The 17,947-nt window shown below is 42.5% G+C and overlaps 1 protein-coding gene across 2 annotated transcripts in view; it reads right to left on the bottom strand.

Annotated features, from left to right (window-relative positions):
* The window catches only part of homer1b (homer scaffold protein 1b), a 117,647-nt gene that overhangs the window by 52,827 nt on the left and 46,873 nt on the right, over window positions 1-17,947 (bottom strand). Inside the window, exons 2-5 of one of the 2 annotated variants that reach the window (XM_024003226.2) lie at window positions 11,637-11,793; window positions 10,585-10,716; window positions 4,859-4,954; window positions 3,581-3,726 (exon numbers count right to left, since the gene is read on the bottom strand). In XM_024003226.2, the coding sequence (XP_023858994.1) occupies window positions 3,581-3,726; window positions 4,859-4,954; window positions 10,585-10,716; window positions 11,637-11,793 (531 nt within the window). Of the gene's footprint in view, window positions 1-3,580; window positions 3,727-4,858; window positions 4,955-10,584; window positions 10,717-11,636; window positions 12,412-17,947 lie in introns of those variants that run through there. The other variant, XM_024003225.3, reaches the window with a different exon arrangement.

The following is a 17,947-nucleotide window of genomic DNA, read 5'->3' as shown; positions in this document are numbered from 1 at the left end:
GTGCAATAAAAAACTACAAATCAATTCTGGTTATTGGTGCAGTATTTTGGTGTAGTGTAGTGCACGGTGTTTGTCTGTGTACGTGCATACGTGTGTGTGTGTGTGTGTGAGTGTGCGCATCTGCAGTAAGCTCATGTTTAGGTTGCAGTGACACACACACAGGCCCTTAGACACTGCACCTCTCACTCTCTCGCTATCCCTCTCTCCTTCTCTCCCTCCCTCCCTCCCTCTACCCCACCCCCCACTGCATATGTTATACAAGAGTTACATAAATCCTCTATCAACCCCTTCAGGAGAATAACCTTAAAACTAGTCCCTGCATGGTAGGACTTCGGCTATTTAATTAAATATTCAGTCATCATTATTCAATATCTATGAACATAATCAATATGTAGTATCTAATCATAGACCCAGAAATGTATAGACGGCAGCATTCTTTGCCCCACATCTTGACATAATGTAAACTACTGTATGACATCACAAAAACAACATGCCAGTTTAAAAAAATGTGAATACAAGAGAGGTAAGACAATTTGTCCTTTAAGAGATGACACAAAATCACAAGAATATACACAGATTAACAACAAGTCTCTGAGGGCCAGCTAACCAAGTTCAATTTCTAAACAACATAATTCTTACAAGTAATGCATAGAGATCAATGGAAAAATTGTGGAAAGTGCCAACTGGACTAATAATCATTTATTAAAATCTATTTAGAAAAGCTATTTTTGCAATAAAGATGGAGCTATAATAGCATTATAATAATACATTTTGATATAATAACGTAATCTATTACTATAACATTTACACTGAACAAAAATATAAACGCAACATGTAAAGTGTTGGTCCCATGTTTCATGAGCTGAAATAAAAGATCCCCGAAATGTTCCATATCAAGAACCTGAATAAACAGCATGGTCATTACACAGGTGCACCTTGTGCTGGGGACAATAAAAGGTCACTCTAAATGTGCAGTTTTGTCACACAAAACAATGTAACACATATGTCTCTAGATTTTAGGGATCGTACAATTGGCATGCTGACTGCAGGAATGTCCACCAGAGCTGATGCCAAATAATTGAATGTTAATTTCTTTACCATAAGCCAACTCCAACGTCGCTGCGGCCTCACAACCGCAGAGTACGTGTATGGTGTTGTGTGGGCGAGCGGTTTGCTGATGTCAACATTGTGAACAGAGTGCCCCATGGTCGCGGTGTGGTCATTGTATGGGCAGGCATAAGCTACAGACAATGAACGCAATTGCATTTTATCATTTGCAATTTGAATGCACAAACATACTGTGTTGAGATCCATGAGGCCCATTGTGAGGCCTTTTTTTTTCAAGGTATCTGTGACCAACAGATGCATATATGTATTCCCAGTCATGTGAAATCCATAGATTAGGGCCTAATGAATTTATTTAAATTGACTGATTTCCTCATATGAACTGTAATCTTAGAAATTGTTGCATGTTCTGTTTATGTTTTTGTTCAGTATAGTAAGAGAACCAAACAAGGCATCAGTATTTTTCACTCAAGGGGTCAGTCACATTTGAGGAGTTTTTTAGTGACCTCTGCATTTAATGAGGGAGATATAATAATAAAGGTGTATACGTCTGATAACAAGAGTGTGATTTCTCTTAACTGAAGTCATAGTACAGATGTTGAGTGTGATTTCTCTTAACTCAAGTTAAGTACAGATGTTGAGAATGTGATTCCATCAGTGTGCTATAGTAAAGAGAGGTGCTATAGTCAAGATGTTAGTGGTCTAGTAGCTATAGAGGTTGGTGTTGGTAGGGTAGGTAGTGGAAAGGGCTCCTATTTCAGAACCTGTATAGCAAGCTATCAGAAAGAGCAGACCCGACGGGCTTTATACTGCTCGCTGGAAAGAAAAGATACAAATAGAGGGGGATTTAGAAAAATGKGAGTCTTCATACAATAAAGTTTAAACAAAACCAAGATTTGAAATTATACATTTGGCAGACACACACACACTTACCCCATCATACACACAGACACCGAGTGACACTCTTTCTGTCCTTCCAACTATATACAACTACTGCCCAGTGCCCAAACACAAACCTTATCTTATTCAGCCTTGCGCACTCCTGTCTTATTCTGCAAACTGGAAGCATCTACCCTTTATGCATAATATTGAATTGCATCCCTCAAAACAGCCTCAATTCATTGGGGCATGGACTCAACGAGGTGTCAAAAGCGTTCCACAGGGATCCTGGCACATTTAGACTCCAATGCTTCCCACAGTTGTGTCAAGTTAGTTGGATGTCCTTTGGGTGGTGGACCATTCTTGAAACACACAGGAAACTGTTGAGTGTGAAAAACTCAGCAGCGTTGCAGTTCTTGACACACTCAAACCGGTGCGCTTTGCACCTAATACCATACCCCGTTCAAAGGCACTTAAATCTTTTGTCTTGCCCATTCACCATCTGAATTGCACACATACACAATTCATGTCTCAATTCTCTCAAGGCTTAAAAATCCTGATTTAACCAGTCTCTTCCACCTAAATCTACACTGATTGAAGTGGATTTCACAGGTGACATCAATAAGGGATCATAGTGTTCACCTGAATTCACCTGGTCAGTCCATGACCAGGTGAGCATGCCCCCATTCTCATCGACGGGGCTGTAGTGGAGCAGCTTGAGAGCTTCAAGTTCCTTGGTGTCCACATCACCAACAAACTATCATGGTCCAAATACACCAAGACAGTCGTGAAGAGGGCACGACAACGCCTATTTCCCCCTCAGGAGACTGAAAAGATTTGGCATGGGTTCTCAGATCCTCAAAAAGTTCTACAGCTGCACCATTGAGAGCATCCTGAAGGGTTGCATCACTGCCTGGTATGGCAACTGCTCAGCCTCTGAAAGCAAGGCACTACAGAGGGTAGTGCGTACGGCCCAGTACATCACTGGGGCCAAGCTTTCTGCCACCCAGGACCTCTACACCAGGCGGTGTCAGAGGAAGGCCCAAAAAATTGCCAAAGACTCCAGACACCCTAGTCATAGACTGTTCTCTCTGCTACCGCACGGCAAGCTGTACCAGAGCACCAAGTCTAGGTCCAAGAGGCTTCTAAACAGCTTCTACCCCCAAACCATAACAGCTAATCAAATGGCTACCTGGACTTTTTGCATTGTTCCCCCCACACCCCCATTTTTACGCTGCTGATACTCTCTGTTTATTATCCATGCATAGTCACGTTACCTCTACCTACATGTACATATTACCTCAATTACCTCGACTAACCATTACCCCCTGAATATAGCCTCACTACTGTTATTTTATTGTTGCTTCTTAATTATTTGTTATTTTTCGATTTGTCTTATTTTCTTTTTTTTTTATATATTATTTATTTTCTTAACTCTAATTTTTTTTTAACTGCATTGTTGGTTAAGGGCATTTAAGTAAGCATTTCACTCTAAGGTCTTGTATTTCGGCATGTGACAAATAACATTTGATTTGATTTTGCCATTGCAAGTGTTTCGTAAACTCAGTGTTTACACCCACACACACAAACACACACGCACAACACAACCCCCTATTAACACCCCCGTGTGTGTTACCTGTGTGTGAAGGCCAGTGCGTTCTGAGACGGTTCAGGACGGGGCTCGGGTGTGATGTCACAGGGGTCATCTGTCCCGTTGATGTTGTCCATGGCGGGAGGAGTCACAGGAGTCAAAGGTGAAGAGAGTTCACCTGCTGGCGACTCCTACATACAGGACAAGCAATCAATCCATCAATCAACATATAATTATAGAATTGTTTACAGTGCTTCTTATAAACCCATTAGTCTGAAAGTGCTGAACAGTGATTCTGGATTTATCTAGCAAAGAGCAAGCATTGTATGAGAATGAAATTAGTTCAAATGAACCAAGTCATTTTTTCATGAGGAGATTCAGCAATCATCTTCTTCCTCTGTTCGGCGTGAGAGAAAGATCGAGAGAATTGGAAAGAAAAAAAGAAAAAAAGAGAAAACAAATAGAGAGACGGATAGGAGAATCTGGTGATAAGTTCCTAGCTCTGTATTACCAAGAGGACATTACTGAGCTGTTCTGCCTGCCAAAGCTTATTGTAGCTCAGAGAAATTGGGAAATAAATATAAAAGTTTATCTGCAAACAATTAAGCCTATGTGACCAAACTAAACATTTACACACTTTAATTACAAAACAATTAAGGGGTTATAAACTGGCCATTGTACACACTCAAACCATGCACCACTTAGGCCTGATGGACAGGGATAACTGAGACTTAATCACTGTAGGAAATTACTTTCAGGACATTCCCATTGAAAGTATAATTTCATAATTTACATTTATAAGTGGCCTTATTGAAGAAGGTTGGGTTAATTTATGCTTATCATACTCTCAATGCTGTTCTCAGACTTCTACATGTGCAACAATGTCAATTTCCATTGTGCCGACATATTTAGTGCAGCACCAAATCATTTTTGGATGGAGGAACGGGATGAAGGAACCGTTCATCAGCATCCTGTTTTCTGTGTATGTAATGATGTGATGTAAACTGATGCAATGTGTAGTAAACTAGCAGGGTTTCCCTGGACTAGAGAGGGTGTTTAGCTGGTTTTTGAAGTGGTGGGACTCTGGGGTTTGAATCTTAAAAACAACCTAATTTCTTCCATTTCTGTTCAAAGGAGGACAAATAAATATGCAGCGAAAACGCAATAATCTAATAAATGCAGGGATTTCCAAGTTCATATGTTTGTTGCATGGTTCTCTTTTTTCCCAGCTGTTAACTTATGATGTACCACAGGAGAGTGTTGTGGATTTTTTAGTGTGAGTACCTAAGAGGGAGCAGTGGCTGTGTTTTTAGTGGTGAATACCTGAGAGGGAGAGGTGGCTAGTTCCATCTTTCCATCTTGACTTTTTCCCTTGGCCTGACGAGCTGCCTCCTTATACTCTGCAAACTTATCTGCAAACTAGAGAGCGAGACAGAGACTGGTCACATACTCAGAGAGATAGAACGTCAATTTCTAGTTCTAATACAAAATATTTGTCACTTTAGAGTACACCTGTGCACACACAAAAAACCACACTAGTATGTTAGTATTAAGAGGGTAGAGGAGGTTGTCATTAGCAACCAAATGGGAGGCATCTGATTTGACGTCCAACATTTGGGCTATGGAATGGATGCCCCTACCCATAATGCCTCAGTAGAAACGTGAGCGATGTACGTCAACCAGAGAATGGCACAGTAACCCTTACAGTAAAACCCATGCCCGAGTGTGCGGACACAGGCATGTGCATAGAGACATAGTAACATCATAGGAACATTAGAAACATAAATAAACACAGACAAACTGGGTAAACTCCTCTTTCTCGTTTCACTCTCCCTCTCTCTCCCTTGTGGGAGGGGCTTAATTTATATTATGTCACCAGCTGTTCTCTGTCACACTTTGATCCAAAGTGACTTACAGCTTTGTCATACATTGTGTCATGACTATATTGTGAGGATCTAAAGGATCAGGTTACAGTGGATCAGCTCTACAGAGCTCTCTCTCTCCCGCAGGGGGAAGAGGGATTGATGTGGGGGTTTTATGACACCTTACATCAATCGTAAATTGTAAGTCAGCAGACTCCTTTCTGGTCTCTAGTATGGGTGATTGGAATGTCTGTCTGCCTTATGAAGAGTTTACCGCTCAAAACTACAACATCCAACAATGGACACAGGGACAATTATTTCATCCTCCGAATTTTGGTAATCATAAGAGATGGAATATGGAAGATTAATGTCTATTTTGTGATGTCATTAAAAGTTAAATGAAGACGTTATAACGAAAACAATGTAACTTGAAGGGTTTTCATAATGTGTATCTCATGTTGACATACTTTACATTGTGCAGAAAATATCCAAATTACAGAGAATGTTTTTGTGACGATAAGACTGTGATTTTAGTTATCTAACAAGATCATAGTAAATTCTGATACATTGCATCGTAACTAGCTACGCCCCAGGGAACACAGGGAGCGTGTCAGCAAGACGAAAATGCCCACTTTCTACTCGAGGTTATAAAGCACTTGAGTTAAGAATTAACATATCAGACTAGAAGGTCTACGATTAGTCGTGACACCAAAACGCAACACGAGGTTGAAGAAGACAAAAGGAACCTCTTGACAATCAATGCCACGGTTGAGTAGCTGTTTTAAATACTGTATCTAATCAGAGATTTACACCAGAGAACGAAGGAGATGGCCATCCAAAGAACAAGACCGAACCTCTCTCACTAAGTGGAACTCGGCCCACGGAGGCCTGGGCCCAACAGAGAAACCCCACAGAGATACCCAATGAAGACCTTCAACAAGTAAATACATGCATTACACTTCTTACCCATAAGATCGGCAGTTGGGGGCAAGGTATCAGGGCTAAAGTAAGTGCAGTTTACAAATGTATCCAAGTGTTGTTTCTCTTTCTCCCTCACTCTCGCTCTCTCTCTTTAAATCTCCATCTTGTGTAACACGTTATATTGTGTTGCTCCGCTAGGGACCTGTTGTCATCGCATTAAGTTTCTAATCAATAACCTATACCGTGTGTGTGTGTATGTGTATCTTATGTTATCATTTAGCTTGTTAGTAAATAAATAATAAAATCCATTTGTGTGGTACGGAATGATCAGTGAGACCCGGGTTTGTGCAGATTTACGGAGTCTACGACTGATATGAGGAAATTATTAATTGATGACTGGTATGATATGTATATACAGTTGAAGTCGGAAGTTTACATACACTTAGGTTGGAGTCATTAAAACTCGTTTTTCAACCACTCCACAAGTTTCTTGTTAACAAACTATAGTTTTGGCAAGTCGGTTAGGATATCCACTTTTGCATAACACAAGTCAATTTTCCAACAATTGTTTACAGACAGATTATTTCACTTATTATTCACTGTATCACAATTCCAGTGGGTCAGAAGTTTATTTTAAACAGCTTGGAAAATTCCAGAAAATGATGTCATGGCTCTAGAAACTTCTGATAGGCTAATTGACTTCATTTCAGTCAATTGGAGGTGTACCTGTGGATGTATTTCAAGGCCTTCCTTCAAACTCAGTGCCTCTTTGCTTGACATCATGGGAAAATCAAAAGAAATCAGCCAAGACCTCAGAAAAAATATTGTAGACCTCCACAAGTCTGGTTCATCATTGGGAGCAATTTCCAAACACCTGAAGGTACCACGTTCATCTGTACAAACAATAGTACGCACCAGTATACACACCATGGGACCACGCAGCCGCCATACCGCTCAGGAAGGAGACGCGTTCTGTCTCCTAGAGATGAACGTACTTTGGTGTGAAAAGTGCAAATCAATCCCAGAACAACAGCAAAGGACCTTTTTTGACGATGCTGGAGGAAACAGGTACAAAAGTATCTATATCCACAGCAAAACGAGTTCTATATCGACATAACCTGAACGGCCGCTCAACAAGGAAGGAACCACTACTCCAAAACCGTCATAAAAAAAGCCAGACTACGGTTTGCAACTGCACATGGGGACAAAGATCGTACTTTTTGGAGAAATATCCTCTGGTCTGATGAAACAAAAATAGAATTGTTTAGCCATAATGGCCATCATTATGTTTGGAGGAAAAAGTGCTTGCAAGCCGAAGAACACCATCCCATCCGTGAAGCACGGGGGTGGCAGCATCATGTTTTCGGGGTCCATTGCTGCAGGATGGACTGGTGCACTTCACAAAATAGATGGCATCATGAGGCAAGAAAATGATGTGGATATATTGAAGCAACATCTCAAGACATCTGTCAGGAAGTTAAAGCTTGGTCACAAATGGGTCTTCCAAATAGACAATGACCCCAAGCATACTTCCAAAGTTGTGGCAAAATGGCTTAAGGACAACAAAGTTAAGATATTGGAGTGGCCATCACAAAGCCCTGACCTCAATCCTATAGAAAAGTTGTGGGCAGAACTGAAAAAGCGTGTGTGAGCAAGGAGGCCTACAAACCTGACTCAGTTACACCAGCTCTGTCAAGATGAATGGGACAAAATTCACCCAACTTATTGTGGGAAGCTTGTGGAAGGCTACCAGAAATGTTTGACCCAAGTTAAACCATTTAAAGGCAATGCTATCAAATACTAATTGAGTGTATGTAAACTTCTGACCAACTGGGAATGTGATGAAATAAATAAAAGCTGAAATATTCATTCTCTCTACTATTATTCTGACATTTCACATTCTTAAAAAAAAGTGGTGATCCTAACTGACCTAAAACAGGGATTTATAACTAGGATTAAATGTCAGGAATTGTGAAAAACTGAGTTTAAATGTATTTGGCTGAGGTCTATGTAACCTTCCGACTTCAACTGTATTCTTGAGTTAATTTTGGAAACGGTAACTCATTAAATAAACTTTTCCCATGGTGCCCCAGATTCCTAAGTTAACTGTTACATGATTAATTTAATCAAGTATTAATTAAACGTAGGAGGCAATTATTTGATGAATAGCAGTCATCACATTAATGATAGTCATGTCACGACAATTGAGTAAGTTTATATTCAGTAATACAGTATGCATACAGTATGCATTTGACTCCCATGCATCTGGGAGTCAAAGCCACAAATCTGGTGGCACCATGCAACTCCAACCAACTGGATTCACTAGTTTTAGTGTAGTCTTGAGGGACACCTATGTCTTCCCACTGGGAACAAATCAAATCAATTGTATTTGTCACATGTGCCGAATACAACAGGTGTAGGCCTTACAGTGAAATGCTTACTTACAAGCCCTTAACCAACAATGCAGTTAAGAAAAATACCACAAAAAAAAGAAATAAAAGTAACAAATAATTAAAGCGCAGTAAAATAACAATAGCGAGGCTATATACAGGCGGTACCAGTAGAGAGTCAACGTGCGGGGGCACCGGTTAGTCAAGGTAATTGAGGTAATATGTACATGTACTGTAGGTAGAGTTAACTATGCACAGATAATAACCAGAGAGTGTGGGGTGGAGGGGGGGACGACGGCAATGCAAATAGTCTGGGTAGCCATTTGATTAGATGTTCAGGAGTCTTATGGCTTGGGGGTAGAAGCTGTTTAGAAGCCTCTTGGACCTAGACTTGCTGCTCCGGTACCGCTTGCCGTGCGGTAGCAGAGAGAACAGTCTATGACTAGGTGGCTGGAGTCTTTGACAATTTTTTGGGCCTTCCTCTGACACCGCCTGGTATAGAGGTTCTGGATGGCAGGAAGCTTGGCCCCAGTGATGTACTGGGCCGTACGTACTACCCTCTGTAGTGCCTTGCGGTCGGAGGCCGAGCAGTTGCCATACCAGGCAGTGATGCAACCCGTCAGGATGCTCTTGATGGTGCAGCTGTATAACCATTTGAGGATCTGAGGACCCATGCCAAATACTTTCATTCTCCTGAGGGGGAATAGGTTTTGTCGTGCCCTCTTCACGACTGTCTTGGTGTGCTTGGACCATGTTAATTTGCTGGTGATGTGGACACCAAGGAACTTGAAGCTCTCAACCTGCTCCACTACAGCCCAGTCGATGAGAATGGGGGCGTGCTCGGTCCTCCGTTTCCTGTAGTCCACAATCATCTCCTTTGTGTTGATCACGTTGAGGGAGAGGTTGTTGTCCTGGCACCACACAGCCAGGTCTCTGACTGCCTCCCTATAGGCTGTCTCGTCGTTGTCGGTGATCAGGCCTAACACTGTTGTGTAATCTGTAAACGTAATGATTGTGCTGGAGTCGTGCCTGGCCATGAGTCATGAGTGAACAGGTAGTACAGAAGGGAACTGAGCACGCACCCCTGAGGGGCCCCTGTGTTGAAGATCAGCGTGATAGATGTGTTGTTACCTACCCTTGCCACCTGGGGTGAACAGACGTCTATTCAATGTTGGCTCAATTTAATTTCATAGAAATTATATGGAGAAAAGCGTTGATTCAACGAGTGTGTGCTCAGAGGGTTCATTATTACTGGATTACTAGTGGAATATTGATTGAGAATCTATACCCAATGTTAATATCCCTAATCATGAAATTAAGACATTAATGATTATAAGATTAAGAACATCATTATTCTGCTTATTCTCTCTGTGTGTGTGGGTGTGTATATGTGTGAGTGCGTGGGTGCGAGTGTGTGTGTGTGTGTGTGCGTGCGTGCGTGTGGGTGCGTGTGTATGTGTGTGCGTGCGTGTGTGTGTGTGTCTGTGTGTGGGTGTGTGTGTTTTTTTTATTTCACCTTTATTTAACCAGGTAGGCCATTTGAGAACAAGTTCTCATTTACAACTGGTGCGTGTGTGTGTGTGTGTGCGTGTGTGGATGGGTGCGTGTGTGTGTGGGTGTGGCTGCATGTATGCATATGCGTCTTGTCTGAGAGTAGGGCTGCTGTGTGCCTCCCCCGGCTCACGACATAGCTTAATCATACTGCAGAGGAAAGAAGCACCCGCCCACATACACACACACTGACACACACACATAGTGCCTCATTAGGGCTAAAAGTGGAAGAGCTACCCGGCGAGAAGAAAGAAAGAACAGTAAAGAAGAGAGAGAGAGAAAGCACAGAGGGAACCACTTTTAAGGAAGGCGTGTGTGTGTGTACCTTGGTCAGGTGGTGTTCAGTAGAGAAGCCCAAGCCATAAACAGTGTTAGCTCTGCTGTCGGCCCACTGTCCAAACTTCTGAGACGTCTTGGTGAAGGTCATGTTGGGGCTGATGGTGCTGTTGATTATCGCCTACAGGAGCAAACACACACATTAGATCAAATTACAACAAATCAAACCCACAAGACTAAAATACCCAGAGAGGAGAGTGGACTCAAGTCCAGACCTAAAATGGACCCTGTCCCTATCACACAGTAAGACATTCACACACACCTATTAGGGCACTCCTGGCTCTGTCTGACACATGAGCTGAATAAAACACATTCTAGATTCTGGCACTCGGCTGAATCATGCCCGTATTAGCTATGCTGTCCACCCACTGACATGTTTGTACATTAGATTGTCCATTAACACTAGACAAACCCACTAAACTGGATGTGTTAAAATGGTGCTAGTTATCTTTCCCTTGGCATTGGATGATGGTGCAGTCACCTTGTGTTTAATGTCTTTAGAATGTTTTTAGAGCTTTCCAATGAACCAAATAATTTTTCGAGCTACAGCCTACAAAAAGTAATGACCCTTCTACTATGGTTTTTAAAGATACTTGTCTCACATGTAACTTACTGGCCTGCTACACTAGACACGTAACTTTTGCAGAGTGCGAGACGCTCCAATTCAATGAAACCTGGGCGTAAGCAGTGCGGCTCTGCAAGATGCTCGTGCTGCTCAGCGTAAACGTACACTCTGGTTCAATTTTCTAGATTTCGACATGCAGCTCACAATTGAGAACACTTGAAGTAGCTCACACTGCCCATGCTGGACAAAAGTTATGCTTCCAGCGTAGCAGGTGAAAAACCTACTGCTTTTGCAATATCACAGTGCAGCTCCTATGTTGTACTCAACCAACCAAAAGGAACTTCTAACAATGTCCATAAAGACCTGCACAGTGTTAGAAACAAATACCTGCAAGTGGCCATAGCATAGAGGCATAACAGGAGTTTCAGTATCTCAGGAGAGTTATACGTGTTATAAGCACTATAAGTAGCCTTTACCTTGGTGCCGTCGAGGCTGATGATGCGGTAAACGTTGCGGGTGCTGTCATAGAAGTAGGACACGGCGACAGCGTGTTTACTGGTGGGCACCCAGTTCTTCTTGGTGTTGGGGTCAATCTGGAACGCATGGGCCCGCGTGCTGTAGATCGGCTGCTCCCTGAAGGGGGTCAAGAAGAAGTGGTGAACCTCTTTGTGCCTTAACACCATTGTCTGGCCAAACTCGCCTAACCCAAAGTTACTGTTGCCGTTGTTGTCCGGGGAATGGGATCGTCCCGGTAACCGAATCACCAACTCGCCACCGCCTTCCATGACAACCACAGGGAGGACAGCGTGTGGTTAAAGTTCACCAACTGACTGACTGACAGGACGGAGTGAAGACTAACTACCTGCACACATGTGCGCTCACACACACACGCACTTACTTACTGCCTACACACCACCTTCTCCACACACACTATCTTCTTATACACACACACCTCCTATAAACATACACAGACCTACTACACCCACATACAGGCCACATACACACTAATACATGCCACAGGTAGCGTAGTGGTTAAGAGCGTTGGGCCAGTAACCGAAAGTTTCCCTGTTTTGAATCCCCGAGCCGACGAGGTAAAAAAATCTGTCAATGTGCTCCTGAGCAAGGCACTTAAACCTAATTGCTCCTCTAACTCTCTCTGGATAAGTGTCTGCTAAATGGCACTTCCTATACATGTAGGCTATACAAGTGCACATCCAGGCAGTCTCTCCTCTGAATGGCAGTGCTGTCTCTCCCTGCTCTGATTTGTGAATGCCAGTGGTATGGTGAGAGAGGGGCTACAGGCTAAATATAGAAAACCGGCTAAATATAGAGAAAAGTTATGAAATCTCAAATAGTATCAAACTTGGCTGTGGGGTCGTAGAAGCTGCAGGCACAGTGATTTGAGCTATCCGAATGGCCAGCAATACACTTGAATTTAAAATAAATTGTTAACCACTGTGATGACCACTGCTGTACAGAATCAACAAAGAGGGGGGGAGAAGGAGAGAAGGGAGAGAGGGAAAGCAGTGGTTGTAAATGTGAAGTACGAAAGCCTGAGGAAGTTCATATTGGAAACTTTTCTAATACATATGAATGGAGTGCAGATTGCCAGCGGCTGCCAGTGAAAGCATTTTATTGGCTGTGAGTAGATCTTTCAAAAACATCCACCATTCCTATCCCTCTTCAGAAGCGAGTAAGCTAATATACTGTGCTAGCATCACTAGCATGCAATATTTTAGAAAATTGACATTTTGGACATTTTCAATCTCCACTTCTGTTTGAATGTGCCTATTCCAGTTGTTGGGAGGGGCAAATGTGTCAAAATATTCTATAGGATTTATGACTTTTCTACTGGAATCCTATATCAAAATCCTTTTGGACGACTTTTTTCCTATTGGAAATAAAAAGTAATCTGATTGGATCCTATAGGTTTTTGATAAGTCTTGTAGGATTTTGTCACCCTAATCAGAATCCTATTTTTCTTAATTGAACCCAATAGATTACAATTTGTTGTCATAAGTTCCAGTACAATACAACAACATTAATTACAACATTTTAATTGATCGGGAAACAACAGTTATATATTAATTTATAAGAAAACCTGAGTGACTGATGACGTCACAGCTAGCACGGGCTTTTGTAACAGTATAACTTTAGTCCGTCCCCTCGCCCCGACCCGGGCGCGAACCAGGGACCCTCTGCACACATCAACAACAGTCACCCACGAAGCATCGGACCCATCACTCCACAAAAGCCGCGGCCTTGCAGAGCAAGGGAACCACTACTTCAAGGTCTCAAAGCGAGTGACGTAACCGATTGAAACGCTATTAGCGTGCACCACCGCTAACTAGCTAGCCATTTCACATCCGTTACACTCACCCCCCTTCAACTCCTCCTTTTCCGCAGCAACCAGTGATCCGGGTCAACACCATCAATGTAACAGTATAACTTTAGTCCGTCCCTCGCCCGACCCGGGCGCGAACCAGGGGCCTCTGCACACATCAACAACAGTCACCCACGAAGCATCGTTACCCATCGATCCACCAAAGCCGCAGACCTTGCAGAGCAAGGGGAACCACTACTTCAAGGTCTCAAAGCGAAGTAACGTAACCGATTGAAACGATATTAGCGAGCACACCGCTAACTAGCTAGCCATTTCCCATCCATTACACTTGCAGTGTTAAATAACGAGTTCAGCTCGCCCCGTGGCTGCGCATAGAATCTCTGGTTTTCTAACATTATCCTTCTATCCTTCACTGTGCATGAATGCAATAACTGAGTACAGTATTTATTTCCTTATGTTTGCTGACGAAGTTGTCAATGTTTTAGTCAACTTTTCATCATTGAGCAGCATTATGCACAAATTGTTATGCCAGCTAAGAAACTACTGTTAGCACATTTTGCCTGTCTAGCTAGCTAGATAAGTTGTAGCCATTTGAATCTAATTTTAGTAACTGTTGTTTTATAGCAGATAAGAAATGTTATATTTGTATTGCTAAATATACTGTATGTGCCTTATTATAGGTAAGTCAAACCATTCTCCGCTATGCAATCTGGTTTCCGAGCTGGTCGTGGGTGCACCTCAGCCACCTCAGCCACGCTGAAGGTCCTAAACGATATCATAACCGCCATCGATAAGATACAATACTAAGAGACAATAAGAGACAATAAATACTGTGCAGCTGTATTCATCAACCTCGAAGGCTTTACTCTGTCAATCACCACATTCTTATCGCAGACTCAACAGCCTTGGTTTCTCAAATGACTGCCTCGCCTGGTTCACCAACTACTTCTCAGACAGAGTTCAGTGTGTCAAATCGGAGGGCCTGTTATCCGGACCTCTGGAAGTCTATGAGGGTGTCACAGGGTTAAATTCTCGGGCTGACTCTTTTCTCTGTTTTCATCAATGATGTCCCCTTGCTGCTGGTGATTCTCTGATCCACCTCTACGCAGACGACACCATTCTGTATACTTCTGGCCCTCTTTGGACACTGTGTTAACTAACCTCCAGACGAGCTTTAATGCCATACAACTCTCCTTCCGTGGCCTCCAACTGCTCTTAAATGCAAATAAAACTAAATGCATGCTCTTCAACCGATCACTGCCCGCACCTGCCCGCCCGTCCAGTATCACTACTCTGGACGGTTCTGACTTAGAATACGTGGACAACTACAAATACCTAGGTGTCTGGTTAGACTGTAAACTCTCCTTCCAGACTCACATTAAGCATCTCCAATCCAAAATTAAATCTAGAATCGGCTTCCTGTTTCGCAACAAAGCATCCTTCACTCAGCTGCCAAACATACCCTCGGAAAACTGACTATCCTGCCGATTCTTGACTTCGGCGATGTCATTTACAAAATAGCCTCCAACACTCTACTCAGCAAATTGGATGCAGTCTATCACAGTGCCATCCATTTTGTCACCAAAGCCCCATATACCACCCACCACTGCGACCTGTATGCTCTCGTTGGCTGGACCTCGCTTCTTATTCGTCGCCAAACCCACTGGCTCCAGGTCATCTATAAGTCTTTGCTAGGTAAAGCCCTGCCTTATCTCAGCTCACTGGTCAGCATAGCAGCACCCACCCAAAGCAGGCGCTCCAGCAGGTATATTTCACTGGTCACCCCCAAAGCCAATTCCTCATTTGGCCGCCTTTCCTTCCAGTTCTCTTCTGCCAATGACTGGAATGAATTGCAAAAATCACTGAAGCCAGAGATCTCCCTAACTAATTTTAAGCACCAGCTGTCAGAGCAGATCACAGATCACTGCACCTGTACATAGCCAATCTGTAAATAGTCCATCCAACAACCTCATCCCCACACAATTCTATTATAGAATGTTGTTTTTGCTGAATTTGCACGTACAAACCAAGGCCCACCATTACGATCACTGTCAAAGCTGTACAATACTGTGTTGATAATAAGGCATTATTTGTTCGACCGAATGGGAATACGTCTGTGTGAGCATTTGAAATTAGATCAAGATCAAACGAGCAGGATCAACAATGTTTGCAAATATCTTTGATACAGATGTTATTAGCAACTTCTGGGGTAGCTAGTTAGCTTGGTACCTAGCTAGCATCAATGCAACCAGCCTGAAAACAATGACCAGTGGAATCTGCAGACATTTTCAATATTCTTAGCAATGATTTATGAATCCATGTGAGTAAGTATTAGCTAGGTAGCCACTTGTTGTTATCCTATTGAAATAACTAGCTAGCCAGGTACTTAACCCTGTTGCCCAAAACTAATGTTATAAGCAGCCAGCTAGCTTCATCTGACTAGTATGGCTTGACCGGACTGGGTTATGTGTTGTGAAGCTAGTCACAATAAGGGTTAGCCACAATAGTGGAATTTGCATTTCACCTTTAAGATAAAAGTCCCCATTTGAAAGTGATGAAGAAGCTTACAATTGGTGGAATCATGCCATATTTAGACTAGATCATGTTAAACAAGATTGCAGTGTTGGAATGTGGAGCAATGAAATGGGCTGTCAGTCTACTCGGTGACACCCACAGAACACAACTGTGAAGAGTTTACGCAAATATTAGCGCCGTAGCTCTTATTGCGGGACTTTGACTGTGGGAAATCAAATCAAATTTTATTAGTCACATGCACCGAATACAGGTGTAGACCTGACAGTGAAATGCTTACTTACGGGCCCCTAACCAACAGAAATACAGATAAGAATAAGAAATAAAAGTAACAAGTAATTAAAGAGCAGCAGTAAAATAACAATAGCAAGACTATATATAGGGGGGTACCGGTACAGAGTCAATGTGCAATAGCTCGAGACTTCCTTAGATATCGTGCACCAGCTGTTATTTACAAAAACACATATTCCGCCGCCCCTTGTCTTACCAGACGCCGTTGTTCTATCCTGCCGGTATGGCGTATAACCAGCCAGCCAGCCAGCTGTCGTCGTTCAGCCACGACTCCGTGAAGCATAAGATATTACAGATTTGAATGTCGCGTTGGTAGTTTAATCTTCCGCGTAGGTCATCGATTTTATTCTCCAAAGATTGCACGTTTGCCAGCAGAATGGAAGGAAGTGGGGGTTTATTCGATTGCCTACGAATTCTCAGAAGGCAGGCCACCCTCTGGCCCCTTTTTCTCCACCTCCTCTTCACAGGGATCTGGGCCTGTTCCCGAGAAAGCAGTATATCATTCGTGTCGGGCTCGTCAGACTCGTTAAAGGAAAAAAAGGATTCTGCCAGTCCGTGGTGAGTAATCGCAGTCCTGATGTCCAAAAGTTATTTTCGGTCACAAGAGACGATAGCGGCAACATTATGTACAAAATAAGTTACAAACAACGCAAAGAAACAAACAAAAAACACAATCTGTTGGGGACACGTAAAACGTCAGCCTTCTTCTCCGGCGCCATTGTTACCTCCCCAGTCAGCCTATTGTGTGTATTGACATTCATATTGCACTGTACAGCCTTACCTAAGTATTGGGGATAAATTAAATGGGGTATCAGTCTACTCGGTACCCAAGTGCTATTTTTCCCAAAGTCCTCAGCGGTATCAAGCTCCAAAATATCTACGTTGTATTGTTTTTCTGGAATAGTGTTTAATGCACATAGTAGGTTGACTGGTACAATAAATCTGCCTCAATTCACAGTGTTTTCAGAGTCCCGAAATAAGAGCTACAAAGCTAATGTTCTCTGGGTGTCACAGAGTAGACTGATACCCCATGTCATTGATCCACAATCCATAGGTAAGGCTGTACAGTGAAATAAGTATGCCCCAAATGTAATTCTAAAGTCTAATATTCCAGTGTTATTTCAACAGATGTTGGTCAAATTAACAAATTATTGTCTTTTGTTGAATTTATATAAGAACATTCAAACCTCGTTTAGCATGATCTATTCCATTATGGCATGATTCCACTATTTGTATTCATTTGCATCACTTTCAATGGGAGACTTTTATTTTGAAGGCGAACCGCAAATTCCACTACTGTGGCTAATCCTTAATTGTGGCTAGCTTCACATAAGTGGGTCTAACACCCATTAGTCAAATAAGAACTGTCTTATAAATTAGGGGTATTTTAGATAATAACACCTAGCTAGATAGCTAGCTAGCTAACTATAACTACTGAAACAGATTGTCGTTTTGCTATGATTTTGGGGAAGAACATTGTTAGCATCCATCAGCTAGCTAGCTTTTTTATGACCAGCACTGTTCAGAGCTTGGGGAAGTGTGTCTGTGCTCGTGTGGCAGCGGCAGGTGCGCGAGACAAAACTTTACCAGCATCATACGTATCAGTGAAACGTTGTGACA

The sequence above is a fragment of the Salvelinus sp. IW2-2015 genome, linkage group LG15 (genome assembly GCF_002910315.2).
Source record: "Salvelinus sp. IW2-2015 linkage group LG15, ASM291031v2, whole genome shotgun sequence".
NCBI classification, from domain to species: Eukaryota; Metazoa; Chordata; class Actinopteri; order Salmoniformes; family Salmonidae; genus Salvelinus; species Salvelinus sp. IW2-2015.
This window is presented reverse-complemented; position numbering and strand designations above follow the sequence as displayed.